Below are 22,930 nucleotides of genomic sequence, written 5' to 3'. Positions count from 1 at the left end.
TATTGCCACAGAAGCAATAACACACATTGTCTTTCATTCAACACAATACAATGCAATAGAAATTCTGTTATATTCAGTTTAGTTAGCTAATTCAATTTAATTCTATTGAGTTTAATTCAAATCAATTTTATGTACTTCAAGTAATTTCAAACTAATTAAATTTAATTCAATCCCAGCTATCCGACACGGTTCAGTGTAATCTGTTTATATTTATAAATTTCCTATTGTTAATAAGTCTTTGCAGGGCAAAAAATAATTAATATATATCTGATACAACTCAAATTCATTTCCTTCAATACAACTTATTCCAATATAATTTAATTTAGTGAAGTCAAATTTAAATTCAACTGTTCAATAGCAGTTATAATTTAATCTAATTAGAAAGAGTATCAATACATTAAAAAAATCAGCACCGAATCCTCATTTTGACACATTTCCCCATTTTGAACAAGAATGGGGCAACAGTGGAAAAGGATAACTCAATTATAACAGGATGTCTCCACCAGAAATGTTCAGGATGTGTGGTCATCTACCTTATCCGAGGAGGTCATGGAGATAGAGAGGGACACAGAAGACTCAGACCAGGTCTACTTTTTATGGAAAACAAAAACAAAGCAACAATGTTCTGGCTTCTTCCCACAGTGCAAAAAGATGACTGTCAGGTTAAATTACCCTTAACAATCAGTATGTTAATGGTCATTTCTCCATTGTGTCTCTGAGGAGCCATAATCTCATATATTTAATACATTAATGGAGGATAAATAATACATAATTTATATTTTGAGTTTTACGGTATCAATTGCAAATAATAAAATCAAGTATTTCCAATAAAATAGTTGCCAAAAGTAAAAATGTAATTGCAAATGCTTCTCTGCTTTCTCTAAACAGCAGTTTAGTTACGATATGCCATGTAATTATGTCAAGATTATACATCATTACAGTATTGTGACAAGTCATTTATTATTTTAAATTAATGTCAGAGAAAAAACTGTCATTCATCTTGTGGCAAAATATCAATTAATCTGCTCATGACTCCATATGTTTACTATCTACATCATGTCTATTCTGTACTTCTATTTAGTTATGTGTTTACAAAAATAAATACTTCACTCGCATACATGTGCCATCTTAGCTAACCAACAAACAAATACTAATTAAGGTGAAGGTGACACCTTCTGTCAGCCGAGAGAGCCACGCAGGTATCTTGTTTTATCAGTGACCTTGAATATCACTGTTTCTCGATGTTGTAAAATTGCCACTGACATTTTTTCTCCGGTTTTATGGAAAACGTGGCTCTGCTTTAAAACCTAATCAATAAACCAAAAAACGCCACATTATTTTTAGTAAAATAACTGTTATTTTTGTTTAGCTCATAGATAACTTGGTAATGTTTAAAATTACAACTGAGATCCTCTCAACATAAACACCGGAAAAAGCCCTCAGGCATCATTTTTGTCTCATGTTAGTTTCCAGAAGAAACCCAATTATTACGTAATAAACATTCAACTGCTCCGGTTAAATGCCATTTTTAGGACCAAAAGGTTCAGGCAAAACATGCATATATTTACACATATTTACTGTGGGGGTAGTTTCTTCCTCCTCTCATGAACTAATTGGCTGCTCATTAATGTAATCCTAATGAGTCATCCTGAAGAAAGAAGAAAGAGAGGTCTGTTAAGCACTGGTGAACTCGTTCTTTACTAAAGTAATATGAAACTTCTTTAATTTGATTCATACTCATGTTTATTTTATTTACCGCCTTGTCTGACTCGTGTCTGTTTTTAGGTGTCTTGTTTGGATTACAGGACTTCTGAAAAAGGGAGCAATCTTTTGAGTTATGCCTTTCAAATTGCCAACAACAGCAATGCGAATGCTTCTGTATGTGGACCTTTGCATTAAATATTTAGTTTTTACTCACTTTAGCTTTTACCAGTCCCACTCATCTTCTCTTAACTTTAATTTATTTCTTTGTCCATGCAGGCAAAAACAAGTCCACACCACGATTCTATCACCAAAACATATTAATTATAGCGTAAATTACAACTTTTTAAACCTGCTGGTAGTTTATTTTCTCTGATGTGTTAACAAAGCAGTTCTTCTGCTGGTGTTATATGTTGGGGCTTCAAGTCAATAGGCCCCCTTTACCTATTTCAACCCCCATTTCATACATATGTGTTGTGATTTTATGACTAGCTACTTACAAATCTTTCTGGAAAACAAACCATTTTTTACCTCTTCACTCAAATAATAGTATGTGAGTTTATTTTTGATATAGTCACATATTATCATGAATTTTCAAAATAAATCATCATAACCTATTTTAATCTCATGTATTTAACTGTATATTATTGAAGAGCTGAACAATGTAGTTGCTTTGCAGCAAGAGGTTCATGGGTTCGATTCCCATCCTGTGGTCTTTCTGCATTGAGTTTGCATGTCCTACCCACACGCACTGGCATCTTCCACAGTGCAAAAAGTTAGATTAAATTATTCTTATGAATCAGTATGTTTATTGTTGTTTGTCCTGTGTGTCTCTGGGTTGCCCTGTCATGAACTGACACTGGTCCAGGGTATACCCCGCCTCAAGCCCAATCATGGATATAGGTACCAGCTCCCCCGCAACCCTCAAGAATTTGTGGGTTTAGACAATGGATGGATAGGACCCCTGATCAAACCAAAATTACTCTTGAAGGACCTCTTGCTGTTAGATATTATCACCTAACCATTTTTCTAATAGAAGCAGGTTCAGTATAAAACAAATAGCAGTAAACGGCACAACGACCAAACTGCCACTGTACATGGCAAAGGGGCAAGTTGACCCAAAAAGATAGATTCTTCATCTGATCTATGATTTTTCATTTATTTATTCCTGACATTGTAAAAGTTTGTTATTTTAAGGGGAAAATATGGAGTTGTCTAATGGTCAAGCCAACTTGATTTGGATTTGTTTAAGCTTGTACTGAAATATGTTTGTGCTCTTAAAAAGTAGGAAGTAGCACTAGTTAAGAACATGCAATATGTTAATTTGTTGCTTGTAATCTATTATGTTCCACAGTGCTTAAGTGGATTTTATGTTTAGTTTATAGCAATTTTTGAAAAGTAATTTTTTATAAGGTTTTTTTTAAATTAGTTATTTCAGTTTGTAATGAAACAGATGCTATCTTAGCAACTGGACTGTTAATTTGAAGATGTATCATGAAAATGACCAAAATCTTTCAATACAGAAACAAATAGTGAAATATATTGTGTCCATGAGAGCCAAACCTACTTTCAGGTACCACCGTTTTTACTGATTTTGCTCCGTTTTGTCATTCTTGCATAACCTTTGGTGTATTCACCTCTTTTTTCTATTTTCCCTTCTTTCCTTACAAATGATAGTGAGCACTAACAGCTTCATTCTTTTCCTAACACTTTTGTCTCTCTTTCTTCTAGTGTAAAGTCCCTCAGCCTAGCAGCAGTTGTAGCAGTGTTAGCAGGGTGCCGGTACGCTGAAGCCTTGGGAGATGTCACAGCTGTATTACCGGAGGACTGACAGCTCTTCATACCGGGACCGCATCCCATTGCGAATTGTGCGGGCTGAGTCGGAGCTGTCACCTTTGGAAAAAGCCTACCTCGGAGCTGTGGAGAAGGGGGACTACGCCAGCGTCAAACAAGCCCTGGAGGTTAGTAGAAGTATATTGACTGATATATGAAACTCTATTTGAAAGTCATGAACAATTAGATGGATCTTAATTTGAGCTATTTAGACTGGAAAGTTACTGTCATTTACAACCACTATAAAAGTAGCTTTTTTTTTAGTAATATATGAGATCCTGGTTAATGACATTAACACTTGTTAGACCTAAAGAACAAGGGAGAAATGTCATTTCTATTTTCTCTTACCTTTTTATTCTACACAGTATCTGAAATAAAAGTTCTTTGCGATCCACATAACATGGCCCGGAGGGTAAAAGAGGGGCCAAATGTAAGCTTTATTAAATTCTCTCACAATTGCTGATTGCACTTTCTACTAGCCATAAAAATCAGCTATCCTGATTATCTTTGCTTTTAAAAATAGTTCCTTCTTGTCCCTTTATTAAGTGAACAAGACCTTCCTTTGTCCTTTAGCCCCCAAAAAACCTGTTCATCCAGTTCTGTTCCGGTTAATTCAAGACAATCTTTCTCCTTGTGTGGTAAAAAAACACCGAAAACATCTAAAGGCTAACAGCCCGCATGAAACCAACACAGACTTTTCATCTTATGGCTGTACATTTTTCTTTTCAGGAGGCGGAGATCTACTTCAAGATCAACATCAACTGCATTGACCCCCTCGGCCGCACGGCTCTGCTTATTGCCATTGAGAATGAGAATCTAGAAATCATCGAACTCTTGCTGAGCTTCAATGTCTACGTTGGTGATGCCCTGCTTCACGCTATCCGCAAGGAAGTGGTGGGAGCCGTGGAGCTGCTGCTAAATCATAAGAAACCCAGTGGAGGCATGCAGGTAAGAAGAAGACCAAGTGGAAAAGGCAAGAATTTGAGTATCAGTTTTTAAGCTGAATTCAGCTTGACAGATCACAGATGGCTGTCAGAACTGCAATTAAACTATGGCTGCAGTTATTTTTAGCACTCCTATTTTTGTAATTATTGAGGTCATAATTTCTTGATTCATTTAGAAAGAGTTCAAACCAATGAAGTAGTGTTTTCGTGAAGACTTTAATCACTGTAAGTGATTAAACAGCAGGAGCGTTGCCACACCTGTTACATCTCTCGACACCAAAGCTAATAGCTTCTTCATCAGTGGGTTGGGCAGTATTTCTGTATATTATCTTTCATGCTTCATCAGAGGTTACCCCTGTTTCCATCAAAAACAAGGAAAAAAAGGAGAAAAATACTGAGGTTTAGGTGTTAATTTGGCATCCAAATACCCCAGATCTAAAACCAATCGAGGATTGTGCTGGTGCCCAATATGTAGAGGTCTCATCTTGCAGGACAGATGATCTGTGTTATAGGATCGGTGTTATAGGATCTGCATCTAATATCATGATGCCAAATACCACAGCAAACCTTCGGGGGTCTATTAGAGTCGATGCCTCTGATCTAACCCTCAAAAGCTCATGGTTGTTTTTACAATAAAAGGCAAACCAACCCACTGCACAGTAAAATGAACAGTGCAGCACTAAAAGTGTCAATTTCAACATGGATTCAGTAAACATATGGTCCCGCCCTATACAGCGTAAAAGTGACATTGAGCTCTAAAACTGACTCTTCTAGTGTTGCAGTAAGTGCCGTTTCTACTTAAACAAACTTGAACAAGTAAGATGTTAGAGGACAAAAAAAATGTGTTAGTATATTACCCCCAGTGGGCTTTTCCGGTTTGTTTACAAAGAGAAAATAAACTAAATAATAACTAAATGATAACTTTCCCTAAACAAGATGGAGATTTTCCACATGCCCAAATAAAAGGATATTTTTTGGGTCCAATATAGGGAAAACTGCTCTCTCAGCCCTAATAACACTTTTATTCCTTGTGTGTCTTATATGTTTACTTCAGCTTTTTATGTGATTCAAAATAACTGACCTAGAATTGTTGGCAACAACAAAAGCTGACAAAGCCATCTTCATCACAGACTGTTTTGCTTTAGAAACACATCGTACAGATTGAGACATGATTAGTGTATTCTCTCAAATAGAAATATGATGTGTAATTTGCACAACATTGTAGTGTTCTCCTTTTCTTTAAATCATGAACATTTTGACATTTCTGCCCAAATTAAATGAACTGAGAGGTGGCAGAATGGAGCTTATTTGGTATAATCAGAAGAGTACTCTGAGTTCTTTTTCTTATTGTTACATGTACAGATTTCTCATCCTGTCTATCCTGCTTCCTACTGGTAGTGATACACCATATCACTTAGGAGCAAACGTGATTCTCTCTTCTTCAGTCTAGTGATGAGAGATTTTACTGCTGTTCTTGAGTTTTAGTGCAATAATGCAGCCCATTTTTATAGGATAAAGTAGGATTAAGAATCAAATGAAAATAAAAAGGTTGAATGAATTTGGAAAGAAATTAAGGCACAAGAGTGATAGTTCATAGTCTTTACAGAAGTGGATCTAGAGGCGGCACACAGTCCAAACTCCTCACCATTAACATCAATCAGCTGACACATTACCTCTTTAACTTAATTCCTTTGTAAGATAGCATTTCTTTGCATCACATGAGTAATCCGTGAAGATGGATGACTGTAGCACAACCAAATCCCCCCAAGAGAGGTCTATTGTTTAGATTAAAAAGCTCTCTGAGAAAATGCGTTTTGTTTGTTGACAGCATCTTCTCTGAGACTTATTAATAAGGATGTTTGTTTAATGCTTTGCTGGAGCTGTGGATATTTATCTTTCAATTCTGCAGGATGTCTGAATGATTGGTTTTTAATAATCTCAGAATTATTCCTGCTTTTTTTGTCTTTTTTGATTAGCGCTTCCTCTGAAGACTGTGAATTTTAAAAATTGAAAGGACATTTTGGTTTAGTGTTGTAGCTCACAATAGTTAAATCAATTTCCATGACCAAAATAAAGAAATATTTCAAAATGCATAATAGAAAAAAAAGCAAGCACAAGGCATGCAACTAAAAGTTGCTGAAAAGTGATGATTTTATGTTTGAATCAATGCATAACACAGTTGCCACCCTAGAGAAATGCTATAGCAGCCTCCAACTTGAGCTGATATAATCCGATTTATATCCTGATTTATCCAGTTAGGAGGAGGAAGTCAAGAGAAATGTTGTGAACAATAGCTTGGAGACCTAACAATCTGGTACCCTTCCTGGAGATTTAAAAGCTTTTAAAGCACATTGTCAGTTATTCCACTCAAACTCTGTGATTCCATCTGTAGTTTCTCCATAATATATTTGCTCCTAAAAAGCAACCTTAAGGTAATGCTGCATGTGGTGGATGGAAAAGAGGTAAAAACACTGATAAACGATAAGAAAGCAGCTGCAGTAAAACACTCTCTCCTTCATTTGGCTCCGAAACAGAAAAAATGAGTTATAGATAAAACTAAGTGGTTGGGCTAAGAAGGAAGAGTTATTGATTTCATACAATCTGCAGATACCAACAAATTTCTGCCATCAATAGAGGTCACACAAACAGTAAAAACTGCTTTTTCGTACTGCAGTTTTCTTATTCAATAAACTTTATGCTCACAAACAACAGTTTTTGTCACCTTGGTGGTCTGGCTGCTTACTACATGCAAGAATTGATTTTCGCATCAACTGCTTACTCCATTCTTTTTCTGGGTTTCCAACAAGCGACCACAGAACCATCCAACATATTCACATTAAAAATGTTTTTGTTTTTTTCTCAAGAAAACAGTCAAACTCCTATGTACAGCAGATGACCAGATGACACATTGACAACCACGTATGATACTCTTCCTGTTTTAAAGAGAGGTGTGGCAAAAAAGGCTTTTTTTGTTGACATACATTACTTTTAAAATATATTTCATGCTTGGCAAAATAATGGACACAGATTTCAGTATTAACAGATTGTATGGCTTCAAAATATAATATTAACTGTGTATACAGCTCTATGTGTTATCCTGGGAGTACAGATAAGCATCTGTCAGTGGCACACTTGAGCTCACAGTGTTTCACATTCACAAGGCCCCTTGTAGGTGTTTTCCCTCCTTTTTGACAGTTTTTTAAAAATATGAAGACTATTACATAAGGATCCTCTTTCACAGCAAAGAGCAAAATGTAAACACAGGCATCCATTCCTAAATTTTGGCTCTCAGCTTTGTTTTCCGCAATCTAATACAAAACCAGAACTGCTCGGTGTCCCATTTTCTTTCTAGATGTTTGTGATGCTGTGGGATGACATGTGAAAACCAGTAGGGAGGCTCAAAATAGAGCTCAGCAAAAACGAAAAGTGGCACAGATACTGAGCTCTTGCAGATGCTATTGTTGCATGTTTTATCAATATGCTGATGGTGGCCTCCTCATTTTAATAAGACCAACAGATATGCATAACATAGACTGGGTTGTGGCTTCATCTCCTTTCTCCACAATTATAATAACTTCACATCTAGCTGTTTGTGTACCTCCTTGTCCGTGCTTGGGCACATGCCAGGGCTGTTTGATGTAGATTATTTGAAGTCTGTCCTCCTCCCACGTGAAAAACAAAGTCTATGCTGTGACTTATTAGATCATCCTCCTCTACGAAATGCAAAGACTCAGAAATGGTTATGTGCCACCTGACAGAGTGACTTTCAGGGGGAACTATACTAGTAATTATTGTCTACATCACAAAGTGACTTTTGGGTCCATTATGGATGATGAAACATTTCTGAGGATGAATCAGACAACAATTCCTGATATTTACATAAAACTACTCTGATATTTCTGTTTCTTCTTATAATAGTTTTTTAAGGGATACATTTTTAGAAGTCCTAATTCAGCATGTCAGTGATCTTTTCTTAACTGTCTCTGTTCCTTGTGTTTCTTTTTGACTTTACCTCTCTGGCTCTTTGAATAATATTTGAGGTTGCTAAATTTGTGCTTCAAAAAAATCCAATAGCATGCACAGTGAAGTTTGTAAAGTGGCCTTCCAACATTAAATTAGTCTATAACTGAATGAAGATGAAGTTACTCGTAAATACAGAGTGAAAGACACATTTCCAGAAGGATTATGTGAAACCTTTCGGCCTTTCAAGAGGGAAGATTATATGAGACTGACCCAACAGCCTATTCACATATTTGCTCCATGCATGTTTTTGCATTAGAAGGAAACCATCAACCTGTCCTAGTAACGTCCTGAGAAGAGGCATGAATTATCAAGCTGCTGGTCATTTTTATGGAAGAAATATAATGGTAATACTATCAAAAAAATTGGGAATTCCTCCTCTTAATGAATGACCACCACTATGTGACATGGGAGCTAATGTGCAACTACTAAAATGTTGGATGAAAGTTCATAAAAATATATATATATATATATATGTATATATTTAGTTTTTTGGACATGGACCATGTACCTTAGCCTTATTCTTAAAGAAAACATGCTTCATACCAGATTATAGCTTTCAGAGCTAATTTCCATCTTTGTTCTCTTCCACTTAAAAAACATACATCACTCAAACAAACTGTATAGAAAACAATACAGAACATGTATACATCTAAAAATGTAAGAAAGTGTATTGACTCCCTACTCTCCCTTGTCCTTACTTCCTCTTTTGTAAATGTCTATGATGGATGTACCAATTTTACCCCCTGCATGTTGCTGTAACAATTTTCAGCTATTACACCACACAGTGATTCTAGAGGTCAGACTGCTTCCAACAACACACATACAGATGATAGTTCTTGTGTTCACCCCTTTCCCCTACAGCTTCCTCAAGAAACACAGCCACTAATGAGCCTTTTTGATGATGCTCGAAGTGTTATTGCACCAAATGTTGTTGGTGGTGTGCTCCCTTGATGCAGCTAAATCACCTCTACAGCTGCAGGACGTCTCACTCCTGTGAGAATCTATAATCACCACCTCTGGTTTGGGTGGTGTCCACAACAAAGTTGCTTTCCGTTGACTAAATTCCCATTTTGTATATTCTTTTTAGATTTACACCATCCACATTTCAGGAAAAGGGCAGCTAACATCTCTGCAGACCCCACATATCTTGCATACAAACTGTTTAGACTTTTACCTTCAAGTTGTTGATACATAGAGCTGTGTTGTTATTATGAATATGAATATATTATTTAAAATTAATACTTTAATATTTTATTAAATAATATATCAGTCTGTTAAGGGTTGTCCTGTGAATACCAGCCCAATGAGGCGATGGTATTAGGACAAAATTGAAAGAGATGAGCCAAGCTCTGACATTATTGAACAGCATAAACTCTGCACACACACAGAATGAATTCACAAAATTTCTTAAAATACAAGAATTTACTAACAAAAATAAGTCAAAAATATTCCAATCAACAAGCTCTTTACTATGCTGAAACAACCCAACTAAATACCAAACAGAATGAAAGAATATATGTATATATAATGTACAAGATGATGGCTTCAAGAAGATGGTTGAAAACCATGAATGAAAGAGTGATGCAACATTACCATGCAATATTTATGTTTGAGAACCAAGGATTATCTTGAAGAATCTGGAAATGAAGTTAAGTTAGTCTTGGAACTAACTTGGGCAATAATTGGTATCCCTTCAAACAACCATTCACAATGCAAGATCAGATAAAACATTACATTTGATAAAATAATATTTTAAAGAATAATTTGCTGACTAAAACCAACTTTTTGGATAATTAATTCTCAACTGTGTTTAATAAACTGCCTTCATTTATTAAAATTATATTTAAAGAAATATTATTAAATAAATATTAAAATAATATTTAACGGAATATTATTTTGAGTAAGAACCAACCTTTCTGGAAAAATAAGTCTTAACGGTGTTAAATTAGCTGCCTTTATTTATTAAAATAATATTTATGGAAATATTATTCTGAATAAGAACCAAACCTTTTGGAGAAATGGGTCTTAATGGTGTTTAATTAGTTATCACGTTTAGGAAAATAATTTTTAAGGAAATATTACTTCATAGTTTGGAAACCAACAACATTTCTAGGTAAATGATCTGTAGCTGGCTCATAAAGTGGGCGAACACGTGTTCTTAGTTGTTAGCGGTTGGAGCTAAGAAAAGAAGCTTATAGCTGGTTGCCAGAATCAAATACATACCTTTAAAATACTGCTAATAAAAGAGTTTAAATGCATATGCGTGAACAGCGTGTTATGGCCAATCTTCGGTGTTTAAAAACCACCCTTTAAATAAAAGTCCATGAGTGGCCGCGATGCGGCGGAGTTGCTCTAGCTACGACCCGGTCCCGGCCGTGGGGAAATCCGCTTTGATTAGTGCTGCTTCTGGAGGCCTCAGAAGAAAAGCCAAGTCAAGCATGTCTCATTACACCCTTTACTTGAATGAATGCTGGATACCCGAACAGCAAATCATTACTTAACTTTGTTACATGTGATCGTAGTCACTCTGGATCCAAGTTGAAAAGTTATGTCTGCTTGCCAGCAAGAGACACGCTGTCTCTCCTTCCAGTTCTGCTGGGGACCTGTGTGGAATAGGTCTGTTTGTTCGAACGCGGGGTTTTTATTCAAACAGTGACGTCCCTGTTTGAATAAACAGTGACGTTATGGGAAGTCCGCTGTCCTTCTGTTCCTGACTGAGGTAGGAGTAGGTTACTGTGATTTATTTTGAAAATTCCAGAAAAGATCAAACTGGCCTTTAAATGTTGAAATCCATGGCTGGGGTCCCAACAGCTGTTGGAGACTGTGTCTTTCCCTAGGCGTTCTCCCGGATGAACACAATGAATACCTTACAGCCTGAGTAGTCAGCTACCCTACTGTAAAACAAAAAAAGCATATTTGCACTACAACCTGCCATGGTTTTCTTTTTATTCATAAAAAATGGGTGTACGTATGTATGTACATATTGTTCCTTTTATTTTTTATTTGATTTTCTCTTAGGTTTAGTCATTCATGTTTAATGTCTGCATGCTGTGAGCAAAGGAAAGTGATGTCAAATTCCTCATCTGTGCACCCAATCCTGGCCACTAAAGCTGATTCTGATCATGTTGATAACTTTAATTGTGTTGCTTTAATTATATCTTTTCACAATAAAATGCTTCAACCATGTTTTTACTAAAACATTTTTAATTCAACTGCAAAACTACAGTCAGTAAATATAAAGTTGGTAAACATAAGACAGTAAAGTGAATAAATAACTTTCTTTTTTATTTTGCAAACAAATCAGTTCAAACAATAAACACAAGTATAGCAGTCTGTTTTGATAAAAATAGCAATTTTTTCCCCCATACTGACTCAGGTTATTTAAAAATGGGCATCAGCTTAAATGCTTTCTTAATTAGATCCTTGGGCCAAGCAAACACTGGACCACAGTTCTCCAATCTGCTGCTCTGGAGCTACATGATGGTCTCCAGCCCCTCTGCAGCGACTCTCTGTAACTTATGCCTCTTAACCATTCACAATTTGAGCACTGCAAGGCATCACTTCACCTGACCTTGCTCTACTCAGCATGAAACCTGTTGTGTTGCTATTGATGGCTGGAGATGTTTTCTCTGCTGCCATCTTCTTATTTCTCACCCATGGCCAATCAATGAACAGCAGTCTGTTAACGTAACATTTCGGCTGTATTCAGCTCCAGTATGACCTGCTGCCCAGCAGATACGGAAAAAGCCAAGAAAAGCCAGTAATGGAAACGATTGCAAACCGTGCTGTGAAGCACAGACGACCAAAGTAGACCAAATGGAAAGGGGGCATTAGAAAAGATATACCGGAAATGTATACCCCTGTATATGCAGGAAATGTTTATGTTTAAAATACAATTTGAAGTACTGGTTTACTCTCCCCCTTTATGGATAATACAATTGGAGTCTTTTCAACAGAGTGACACATGAATCCACACAGAAGAGGAAGCTGGACTGTCTAAATGTGTAAGCTTAGTTTTCTGAAGGTCAATATAACCAAACCACTGAAAACACAAATACATGCTTTGCCTCTATTGTATTTACAACATTGTTTAAAGTATATCTTTCAAAGATCAGTTTAACTAACAAGCCAAGAGCTTATTATTTTTTTCCCCCAGTGTCTTTACACAAATTTTTATATACCTTGCAGTCTTTTGCATTTTTTAGGGGGGAAATAGTAAGTGGAATATATAAATATTTAAACAATAATTCTTTTTTATATAAGTACAATTTATTAAAAACAAAATTAAATCACCAAATCAGTAAATTTTAATTACATTCAAATGTATCCTAAAATCATGTAAATACTTTTGTGTTCATTAACTGTTTTATATTATATATAGTTTTATATTATATATAGTCCGTAATTAAAATTTTGTATCTGGGATTACATTTGTTTACTCATTATGCAAACTTATTGGTTCATCTTTTAGAGTTGCTACAAATATCAAAGCATAAAAAAATAAATGAAGTTGAAACTGGGCTGCCCCCAAAGTTTGGTATAACTATTGTACCTTGACGAGGTCAAGCATCAAAATTGTGTTTGAAGAATGGAGATCAGTCGTTAATACCACTGTGTGTTTGGCCAACTGTCTAAATTGTAAATTGTCTCAGCTGTTCTGATCAATGTGGTTTGGCACAACTCCCTGACTCATGGCTCCGTCCTACCTCCCCCTGCAGCCCAGCATAAGTCATCCTCAGCCGCAATAAGATATTAATTAGGAGGTATGACAATTAAAGTGTTATGACTAACCTTCAGAGCCAAAGCACAATAACTCAGGATCTGTTTTTAGTCCAGAATTTGTATTTCATTTGTTCTGCCATTAAATATCTTAACTTTTGAAGTAAAAAATGTTGCTATATTGCTGTTAACCTAACTAGCCTACAATTGGCCTGATTTATTAATGTTTTGCGTGTACAAAAACATGTGCAAACCTGATAGCACACACAAAGCTGATCTACTAACCAGGCAGATATGATCATCAGAAAATGCAAAATACTGAAAGAAGGATATGCAAATGTAATTATTAAACCTAAACATTGTCGCATGTTTATAAACAAACAAATTTGAAAAAAAAAAGACACCAGAAACCAAAAAAAGTACAATGAAGGAAAAACTAAAACTAAACTAAAACTGTCCTGGGGGCTCCTAAATGTGTGCACTGCTAGAGGGATCATTGTTTAATTTTTCCCTCAATGTTCCTTCACAGGGTCCATACAAAGCACATTCATGTTGAGTTAAATAAACTTTATTAAGGGTCTGTCTTCGATATGCATTGGGGCAAGTGAGTCATTCCCTTCAATTCCATCAATCTACTCGTCACTGAATGAAACTGTCGGATATAAACAGGCACGGAAAAGTGAGCTTTTCCAGGTTTTTGGATTGATATTTAATCTTTTAACTTCAGCTTTTCTTGTTCTTTATCTTATTATTGTTATTATTATTATTAACTCTTACTATTACCTCGAACTACCTAGCTTCAAACTTCATCTTTCTTATACGGCCACTCACTCTCCCAGCAAGTAGCACATGCAAAATTCTGATTTAAACAGGCCAGTCTGCACTACTTGGCACCTTAATTTAGCAGTAATATCAGACAGGTGGCATTGCCACTAGTGTTAGCATTAGTATTAGCAGTAGCACTGCAGCACAGCTTTCTACTACAGAAAGTAAGAAAAGCACTTGTTAAACTGTTGACATTGATTCTAGTTGTGGCAAGTTGTTACAGCTTAACTCAATGGTAACATGATTTAACAGTAAAACCCATTGTCTATTGTCATGAGTGAAAATGCAAACAAAAGTTTTGTCATAACTCCGCTATAAAGCTGGAAAGAAAAAAAAAACACAGTTTGATCTGAATCTCTGTTTCAAAACTAGCATTAGCACGATAGCACAGCCTCACACCACTGGAAATTAGAACGTTATACTTTTAAGAGCCATTGTTGTTCTTCTGTGTGTTCAATAGTTTTTGATATAGGTTTTGCTTATGTATTTCTCTGTCAGTGAGTCATGTGCAGTTTTAGGAATCGTTGTGTAAACTGTCAGAGAAGACATTAAAGCAAAACAAAAAAAATATCCAAGCTTGACTTGGGTGTGCATTTAACAGCCCTGTAGTTCCACAGTTAACTTGCAAGCCAACAACACTTTATGTTATTTGTTTGATAAATGTTTATACATAAATTATGAAGACAAGTTTATCTCTCTGGCCTACTAACTTGGTCTGGCAGTTGTGTCTGGAGTACAGCAGTTTAATGCAGTAAAGCTGCAATAAAGGGGCTGCAATGTGCATAAACCTTTTTTCATGCAAACTGCATTTTTTTTTACTAAACCAAGAAGAATTCTTAGTAGTAATTCAACACCTTAAATTTTGAGTGCTACATCCTTCAGGCTTTGAAAGAGCAGATCAATGTTGTCTATGAATAAAGATCAAAAGCCAGCATCCTTGAAGGAATGCGGGTGCATTAGTGCACGTCATAGGGAATTTGCACATCTGTGAAGACACCATTAATGGTGAATATTATTTGCCGGTTGGAGCCACTGAAGAGTGACATTTGCGACCATCCTGTAAGATAACATCAGAACATTTTGTGCATGTATTAAAGCACTGGGTCTTTATAATAAAGGATACCGGTGCAGTCTGGATGAGTCAAAATCCGGTGCTTTGAAATCCAAGAATACTTCAAGAGAGGCTGCAATCTGAGGAGAAGGAGTAAGACATTTTGGCGTTTTTAAACTAGCACAGCTGGTTTTCTTTCTATTGAATTCATGCAGAATGTTAAGAGAGGTTGTGAAGTACCTTATTCAGCTGTCACAACTTTGTTTAGAAACATGTTACTTAGGTACATTTCTAAATCAAATTATGCTTTCTTGAAACAGAGGCTTTTTAGTGTCACAGCTGTGGTCTCACCTTAAATTCATTTTTCTCAGCTTCCCTATAGCTTTTTATAACAGCTGCTCCTGTCTTTTTAAAACTCATCTTGGTAATGTCTCCTCACTGGAGCTCTAACCTTTTTTTTTCCATCTGTCATGAGTCTGCCTCAAGTGAAAGTCCTTACCCATCTCATGTTTCTCTGAAAAACTTTCCTTTTTCTCCCACCAGTTAATCAGATAATATGCCTTTAATTAAAAGAAGTCAAACGCAGCAAACTCACTGCTGCCCACTTGTTCCCCTGAATGACATGGAAATAGCTAAAAGGACTTAGTTGCAGTGTGTGATAAGAGGGATAGGTTGGCCGAGGTTTTCTCTGAGCATGTTTCCCTCAAAAATGTGTGAAATATAAAAATTTCTGCAGAATTGTGGACTATGGCCCTAATAGCTTATCAATACAGAAGACATTTTTCTCATCTCTTTGGCCAAAGATGGTATTTTGTGAAGGTACGGTGCCATAAAAAAGTATTTTCTCCCATAAAGAGTATGTTTTTGGCTTGTGACAGACTTAAACTATTCAGATAACCATACATATTTTAATATGACAAAGATCACCTGATTAAATAACAAATACTTTTAAAAGTATTATTCTATTGAGTAAGGGTGAAATGCTAAACATCCTGGTCCTATGACCAGTGTTCATAATACCAGGCTCAGTCTAACGCCCGATTAATAATGTGTTTGGCTCAGGCCTCATCATAAATTGAAGAAATCACTTTCGTAAAACCTGTCTCGCAAAATAAAGCACGTTAAAATATCTCAAAAAGCAAATTGTGCGATGAACTAAAGGAATTAAGGAACAGATAAGCAACAGCTGTTAACATCTGTCAGCCTGGAAAGAGTTAGAAAGCCATTATCCACAATTAAGAAAACATAGAAGAGCGGCGAATCTTCCCATTGTGTTTGTTATTAAAATGATCTGACTCATCTAAGTATGACACAAATTCAGAAGAAATCTCTTCTGGCAGAGCTTTTTTTTTACAGCATTGCATGTTCTGAAAAAAAATTCTGTATGAAATAGTAATAAAAAAGACTCTGAGGGGAATTAACTGGCTTCCAGTCCATGGCCTCATGTGCTGCTTGAAACATTTCAGTTGGTATGTGTGTGAGACTAAAGGTTTTATTTTCCCCCTCTCTCCTAGGTCCCTCCTATCTTATTGGACAAGCAGTACTCCGGCTTCACCCCTGACATCACTCCCATCATCCTGGCTGCACACACCAATAACTATGAAATTATCAAGCTTCTGGTGCAGAAAGGTGTGTCTATGCCACAGCCACACGAGGTGAGCAAGACAAACCTCTTTGGGTCATGGATTAAATTGTGTTTAATTTTTTTTATTTTCATTTTGTATTTAGTTTGTATCTTGTTTAAAATGGAATTTATTGCACAAAGTACACATGAATTAAAAAGACAGAAATACACTGCATTGTCTAAATATTACAACCAGACAAGTGCTTAGCAGATGTAACAAATTCAGGGCTTACTTTGCTACATGGGATCATGATCCATGACTAAACACAGGGAAGCCTCATTAAAATGTGTCCATGCTTTGTTTGATCTTGCAGGTGCGTTGCAACTGTGTGGAGTGTGTGTCCAGTTCAGACGTGGACAGCCTGCGGCACTCTCGGTCTCGCCTGAACATCTACAAAGCCCTGTCGAGCCCCTCATTAATAGCGCTCTCGAGCGAGGACCCCTTCCTCACCGCGTTCAGGCTCAGCTGGGAGCTGCAGGAGCTCAGCAAGGTGCGGAGAAGAGAGACACAGCTGTGCTGAGCTGGGGCACACGTTACTAAAATTAGACTTTAAAGACCTGAAATATTGGCAGCATGCTCATTAATTAACCATGTGTCCTTTCCCAATCGTATTATCAGACAAACATTTGCCTGTGCCTGTGCACAGAGCTAAATTTAGTGAAGGAAATATCTAATACAAGAACTACTCATAAAGAAAGAATTATTTTAAAATTTTGTAAATACATAAGTTATCTTTAAATCTACATGCTTGACTTTTTGTCAAACTTAATTTTAGTAAATTATAGCAAAGCCAAAAGCTTAATGGTTTCATCACGTCAATAAATGATGGAAGATGTTTCAGAATTGAAGATCCCTTTCCTTAGTGACAGCTTTATGACAAGAGCTATTTCATATTTTGTCAGATTTCATCAAGTACTCTGACAAATACAAATCAGAAAACTGTAGACTGCATTTATATGCAGCCCCACTGGGTCAGTACTTTGTAGAACCTCGTCCTAAAATATTCTGGGGTATGTTTCTACCAGTTTGCACGTAACTCATTTTCAGTCAAAACTTGGGTCTTGAGTTTTTCTGGGGCAGCACAGACACATGCTTTGATCAATCAAAATCATTTAATTGTAGCTGTATGTTTAGAGGCATAGTCTGTTGCAGTTTTTACTTGTTACTTTCAGAATTGCCCTGTATTTAGTTGACCTCTCAAGACAACTGGTTGCAGTGGTTTTAATTTGTGATTCACTAGAGTAAGGGGTCTAAATGCAAATGCATGCCACACTTTTCAGATTTATATTTACTAGAAAATAGTCTGAAAGCCATGCTGTGTTGGTCTATCACATAAAATCCAAAGATTATACAGTAATGTTTGTAGGTGTAATGTGACAAAATGTGACTAAAAGGGCTCATCATCTTGTCAGAGCTGACAAATTAAAATGAATAAGAGGCACATTTTTGCTGATCATAATTGAGAAAAACTCAAGGGCTTTTAAGGAGTGGAGTTAAGCAGCTGCATCACGAAAGCAGCAGTGATAGAGGCAGGGTAATTAACATATTTAAACATTTTAATTTTTTTAACAAAAGATAGGAAGAGGATAATTGTCTGAAACAAAATCTGTAATTTAACTGTAATATTATAGAACTGTACTTTTTCAAATAATTTCTCAGTGCCTGAAGAGGAGGTTTAAATCTACGATATAACCATACCAATCATATTATGATAAGATGAGACAGACTTTCCAATCCAGAACAAAAGATTATTGTTATGTACACCAATTTAAAAATGACTTCATGACATGAAACACTCAGAAGCAAAGTTTAGGTAAAAATATTTTTTTATGTGTTTTCACATTTACCGATATTAGCTGATAATTTGGATCACATTTGTATTTTAATGCATTTGCTACATGGCTTTTTTCAGGTGGAGAATGAGTTCAAATCTGAGTATGAGGAGCTCTCGCAGCAGTGTAAAGAGTTCGCTAAAGACCTCCTGGACCAAACGAGGAGCTCCAGAGAGCTGGAAATGATCCTTAACTACCGAGACGATGCCAACTTATTGGAAGAGGAGGGCAACAACGATCTTGCAAGACTCAAACTAGCGATCAAGTACCATCAAAAAGAGGTATGGTTAAACATGAAACTGTCAATAATAAGAATTGCAACCTTTCTTTTTGGTTTACCTAGGTGTTGTTTTATTTCATATTACCGTTTGAAATAGACTTCAGGGAATAGAACAAGATGACAACAGGAATGGTTGCTGGTTTACTAAAGAGGTTGATTTTGCTACCACTGATGTAGCCTTTTAATAGAGCAATAAGGCATCAAATCCTTTCTTTTCTTGGTCTGCCTCATGATTTCTCCAGGCTACATCCGCCCTGTGCTGTGGAATGCAGCCAAGATGCATCAAGCCAAAGTTATCTCAGAGGTGCCGAAGCCCAAAATAATGATGCTAGATCCGCATCAAGTTTAACAGAGGGGGCTATCAGATGGATAAAATACAGGTCCTTCTCAAAATATTAGCATATTGTGATAAAGTTCATTATTTTCCATGATGTCATGATGAAAATTTAACATTCATATATTTTAGATTTATTGCACACTAACTGAAATATTTCAGGTCTTTTATTGTCTTAATACGGATGATTTTGGCATACAGCTCATGAAAACCCAAAATTCCTATCTCACAAAATTAGCATATCATTAAAAGGGTCTCTAAACGAGCTATGAACCTAATCATCTGAATCAACGAGTTAACTCTAAACACCTGTAAAAGATTCCTGAGGCCTTTAAAACTCCCAGCCTGGTTCATCACTCAAAACCCCAATCATGGGTAAGACTGCCGACCTGACTGCTGTCCAGAAGGCCACTATTGACACCCTCAAGCAAGACGGTAAGACACAGAAAGAAATTTCTGAACGAATAGGCTGTTCCCAGAGTGCTGTATCAAGGCACCTCAGTGGGAAGTCTGTGGGAAGGAAAAAGTGTGGCAGAAAACGCTGCACAACGAGAAGAGGTGACCGGACCCTGAGGAAGATTGTGGAGAAGGGCCGATTCCAGACCTTGGGGGACCTGCGGAAGCAGTGGACTGAGTCTGGAGTAGAAACATCCAGAGCCACCGTGCACAGGCGTGTGCAGGAAATGGGCTACAGGTGCCGCATTCCCCAGGTCAAGCCACTTTTGAACCAGAAACAGCGGCAGAAGCGCCTGACCTGGGCTACATAGAAGCAGCACTGGACTGTTGCTCAGTGGTCCAAAGTACTTTTGTCGGATGAAAGCAAATTCTGCATGTCATTCGGAAATCAAGGTACCGGAGTCTGGAGGAAGACTGGGGAGAAGGAAATGCCAGAATGCCAGAAGTCCAGTGTCAAGTACCCACAGTCAATGATGGTCTGGGGTACCGTGTCAGCTGCTGGTGTTGGTCCACTGTGTTTTATCAAGGGCAGGGTCAATGCAGCTAGCTATCAGGAGATTTTGGAGCACTTCATGCTTCCATCTGCTGAAAAGCTTTATGGAGATGAAGATTTCATTTTTCAGCACGACCTGGCACCTGCTCACAGTGCCAAAACCACTGGTAAATGGTTTACTGACCATGGTATCACTGTGCTCAATTGGCCTGCCAACTCTCCTGACCTGAACCCCATAGAGAATCTGTGGGATATTGTGAAGAGAACGTTGAGAGACACAAGACCCAACACTCTGGATGAGCTAAAGGCCGCTATCGAAGCATCCTGGGCCTCCATAAGACCTCAGCAGTGCCACAGGCTGATTGCCTCCATGCCACGCCGCATTGAAGCCGTCATTTCTGCCAAAGGATTCCCGACCAAGTATTGAGTGTATAACTGTGCATGATTATTTGAAGGTTGACGTTTTTTGTATTAAAAACACTTTTCTTTTATTGGTCGGATGAAATATGCTAATTTTGTGAGATAGGAATTTTGGGTTTTCATGAGCTGTATGCCAAAATCATCCGTATTAAGACAATAAAATACTTGAAATATTTCAGTTAGTGTGCAATTAATCTAAAATATATGAATGTTAAATTTTCATCATGACATTATGGAAAATAATGAACTTTATCACAATATGCTAATATTTTGAGAAGGACCAGTATGTTTCAGCTATGGAGGTTTTGACAGATACCAAAAACACATGACAAAGCTTGAATGCATTTACGAGCCTTGGTTTGGTTTCAATACATTTTTCATCAGAAAATATGTAGGTATGCAGCTTATTGCAGCTGCAACCAAGGATGCACTTAACCTGCAGTTAACTTTAACTAGTTCCAAAAAGCTGAAAGATTGTGATATTAATAAACAGTAAAACTGAACAAAAAAAACTTTTACATTGTAGTAATCAATGCAATTTCTGGTGAAGAATAAATTAGGACATCCACACATTTAGTTGCACTTATAATGCCTAAAGTTACACAGAGTCACGAAACATCAGTTGTACATGATTGGAACAGCGTTACTCAACAGTTTGAAGTTGGTTTCCAATTTTAAAACCTCTCAAATTTAGTTTGATGTGCTCCTGACAGTTAAACTGAGAATGAACACCATGTTAACATTGGAAGAGCTGTCTGGGACCTTCAGAAATTAGACTGCTCATGAATCTGGAAAGAGGTTTAAAGAAATCAAAAAGACTTTGAAATCAGGCATTGTATATTAGTCAACAAGTGGAGGTCATTCGATATCACTAACACCAGCTCAGGTCTGGCTGCCAAGCAAGTTCAGTCTGGGAGCAGACGAAAGATGATAAGAACAATCTCCAAAATCCCTAAAATCAACTACAGCATGCTCTTGATACTTTTAATATTAAAGTTTTTACCTGTACAAACAGAAAAAGACTGCACAAGTTTAACTTTCATGGAAGACATAAAGGCCATACTAAAGTTTGTCAGAAACATACACATAAACCCAAATCGTACCACTGAATCCACCAAAGACTTTCTGAAAATTAGGAAATGGAAACTCCAGGGCTGAATCAAAGCCCAGATCTCAATATGCTGTTGGATGACCTAAAGCAGGCTGTACATACAAGAAACCCCTCTAATATTTCACAGCTGAAAGTTCACACACAGACGTATGCAAGAATTTCAGCTGTCACATTCCTTGTTTCAAACCACTCTTGAACAAGAGACAGCATCAGAAGCATCTTGCCTGGGTTAAAGACAACAACTGGGCTGCTGCTGAGTGGTCCAAAGTTATGTTCTCTGTTGAAAGTATATTTAGCATTTCCTTTGGAAATCAAGGTCCCAGAGTCTGGAGGAAGAGATGAGAGGCACATAATCGACGTTGCTTGAGGTCCAGTGAAAAGTTTCCACAGTGAGTGATGGTTTGGGTTGCCATGTCATCTGCTGGTGTTGGTCCATTGTGTTTTCTAAGGTCCAAGGTCAACGCAGCCATCTAACAGGAAGTTTTAGAGCACTTCATGCTTCCTGCTGCTGACCAACTTTATGAAGATGCAGATTTCCTTTTCCAACAGGATTTGGCACCTGCACACAGTGCCAAAGCTACCAGTACCTGGTTTAAGGACTATGGTATCCCTGTTTAGATGAGCTGAAGGCCACTATCATAGCAACCTGGGCTCTCATGACACCTGAACTGTGCCACAGACTGATCGACTCCATGCCACGTCGCATTGCTACAGTAACCCAGGCAAAAGGAGCCCCAACTAAGTACTGAGTGTTGTACATGCTCATACTTTTCATGTTCATATGTTTCAGTTGGCCGGCATTTCTAGAAATCAGTTTTTTTGTATTGGTCTTAATTAATATTCAAATTTTCTGAGATACTGAATTTGGGGTTTTCATTAGTTGTCAGTTATAATAATGATAATTAAAAGAATTAACATTTGAAATATGTCAGTCTGTGTGTAACGAATGAATATAATATACAAAATTCACCTTTTGAATGGAATTACTGAAATAAATATTTTTTTTCATCATATTCTAATATGACCAGCACCTATAGGTTTAAAATATATACATTTTTAAAGGCCACTGACTTCTGCTGTCACGACTGTTTACTTCCGTCACAGTATATAATGCATTCCTAGTGGGCAGAACAATTAGTGTGCAAATAGGGTAATTTAAATCGGCTGAAGTATTAGCATATTTGTTTTATGCTTCTTTGCAAATCTACTGCATAGCAAATTATATAAAGAGGTTCCTTTAAAGAATGTAGTGCTTAACAGTCATTTAGAGGGTACATTTAAAC

The 22,930-nt window shown here is 36.9% G+C and overlaps 1 protein-coding gene across 1 annotated transcript in view; it reads left to right on the top strand.

Moving 5' to 3' along the window:
* LOC124875849 (short transient receptor potential channel 4-like) overlaps positions 1–22,930 on the top strand; it is a 42,200-nt gene that overhangs the window by 5,754 nt on the left and 13,516 nt on the right. The window contains exons 2-6 of the mRNA XM_047378246.1: positions 3,433–3,662; positions 4,264–4,482; positions 16,611–16,751; positions 17,035–17,211; positions 18,634–18,834. Coding sequence (XP_047234202.1) covers positions 3,504–3,662; positions 4,264–4,482; positions 16,611–16,751; positions 17,035–17,211; positions 18,634–18,834 — 897 coding nt within the window. The 5' untranslated portion in view covers positions 3,433–3,503. The remainder of the gene's footprint in view (positions 1–3,432; positions 3,663–4,263; positions 4,483–16,610; positions 16,752–17,034; positions 17,212–18,633; positions 18,835–22,930) is intronic.

Source organism: Girardinichthys multiradiatus, chromosome 11, assembly GCF_021462225.1.
Source record: "Girardinichthys multiradiatus isolate DD_20200921_A chromosome 11, DD_fGirMul_XY1, whole genome shotgun sequence".
NCBI lineage: Eukaryota > Metazoa > Chordata > Actinopteri > Cyprinodontiformes > Goodeidae > Girardinichthys > Girardinichthys multiradiatus.
This window is presented reverse-complemented; position numbering and strand designations above follow the sequence as displayed.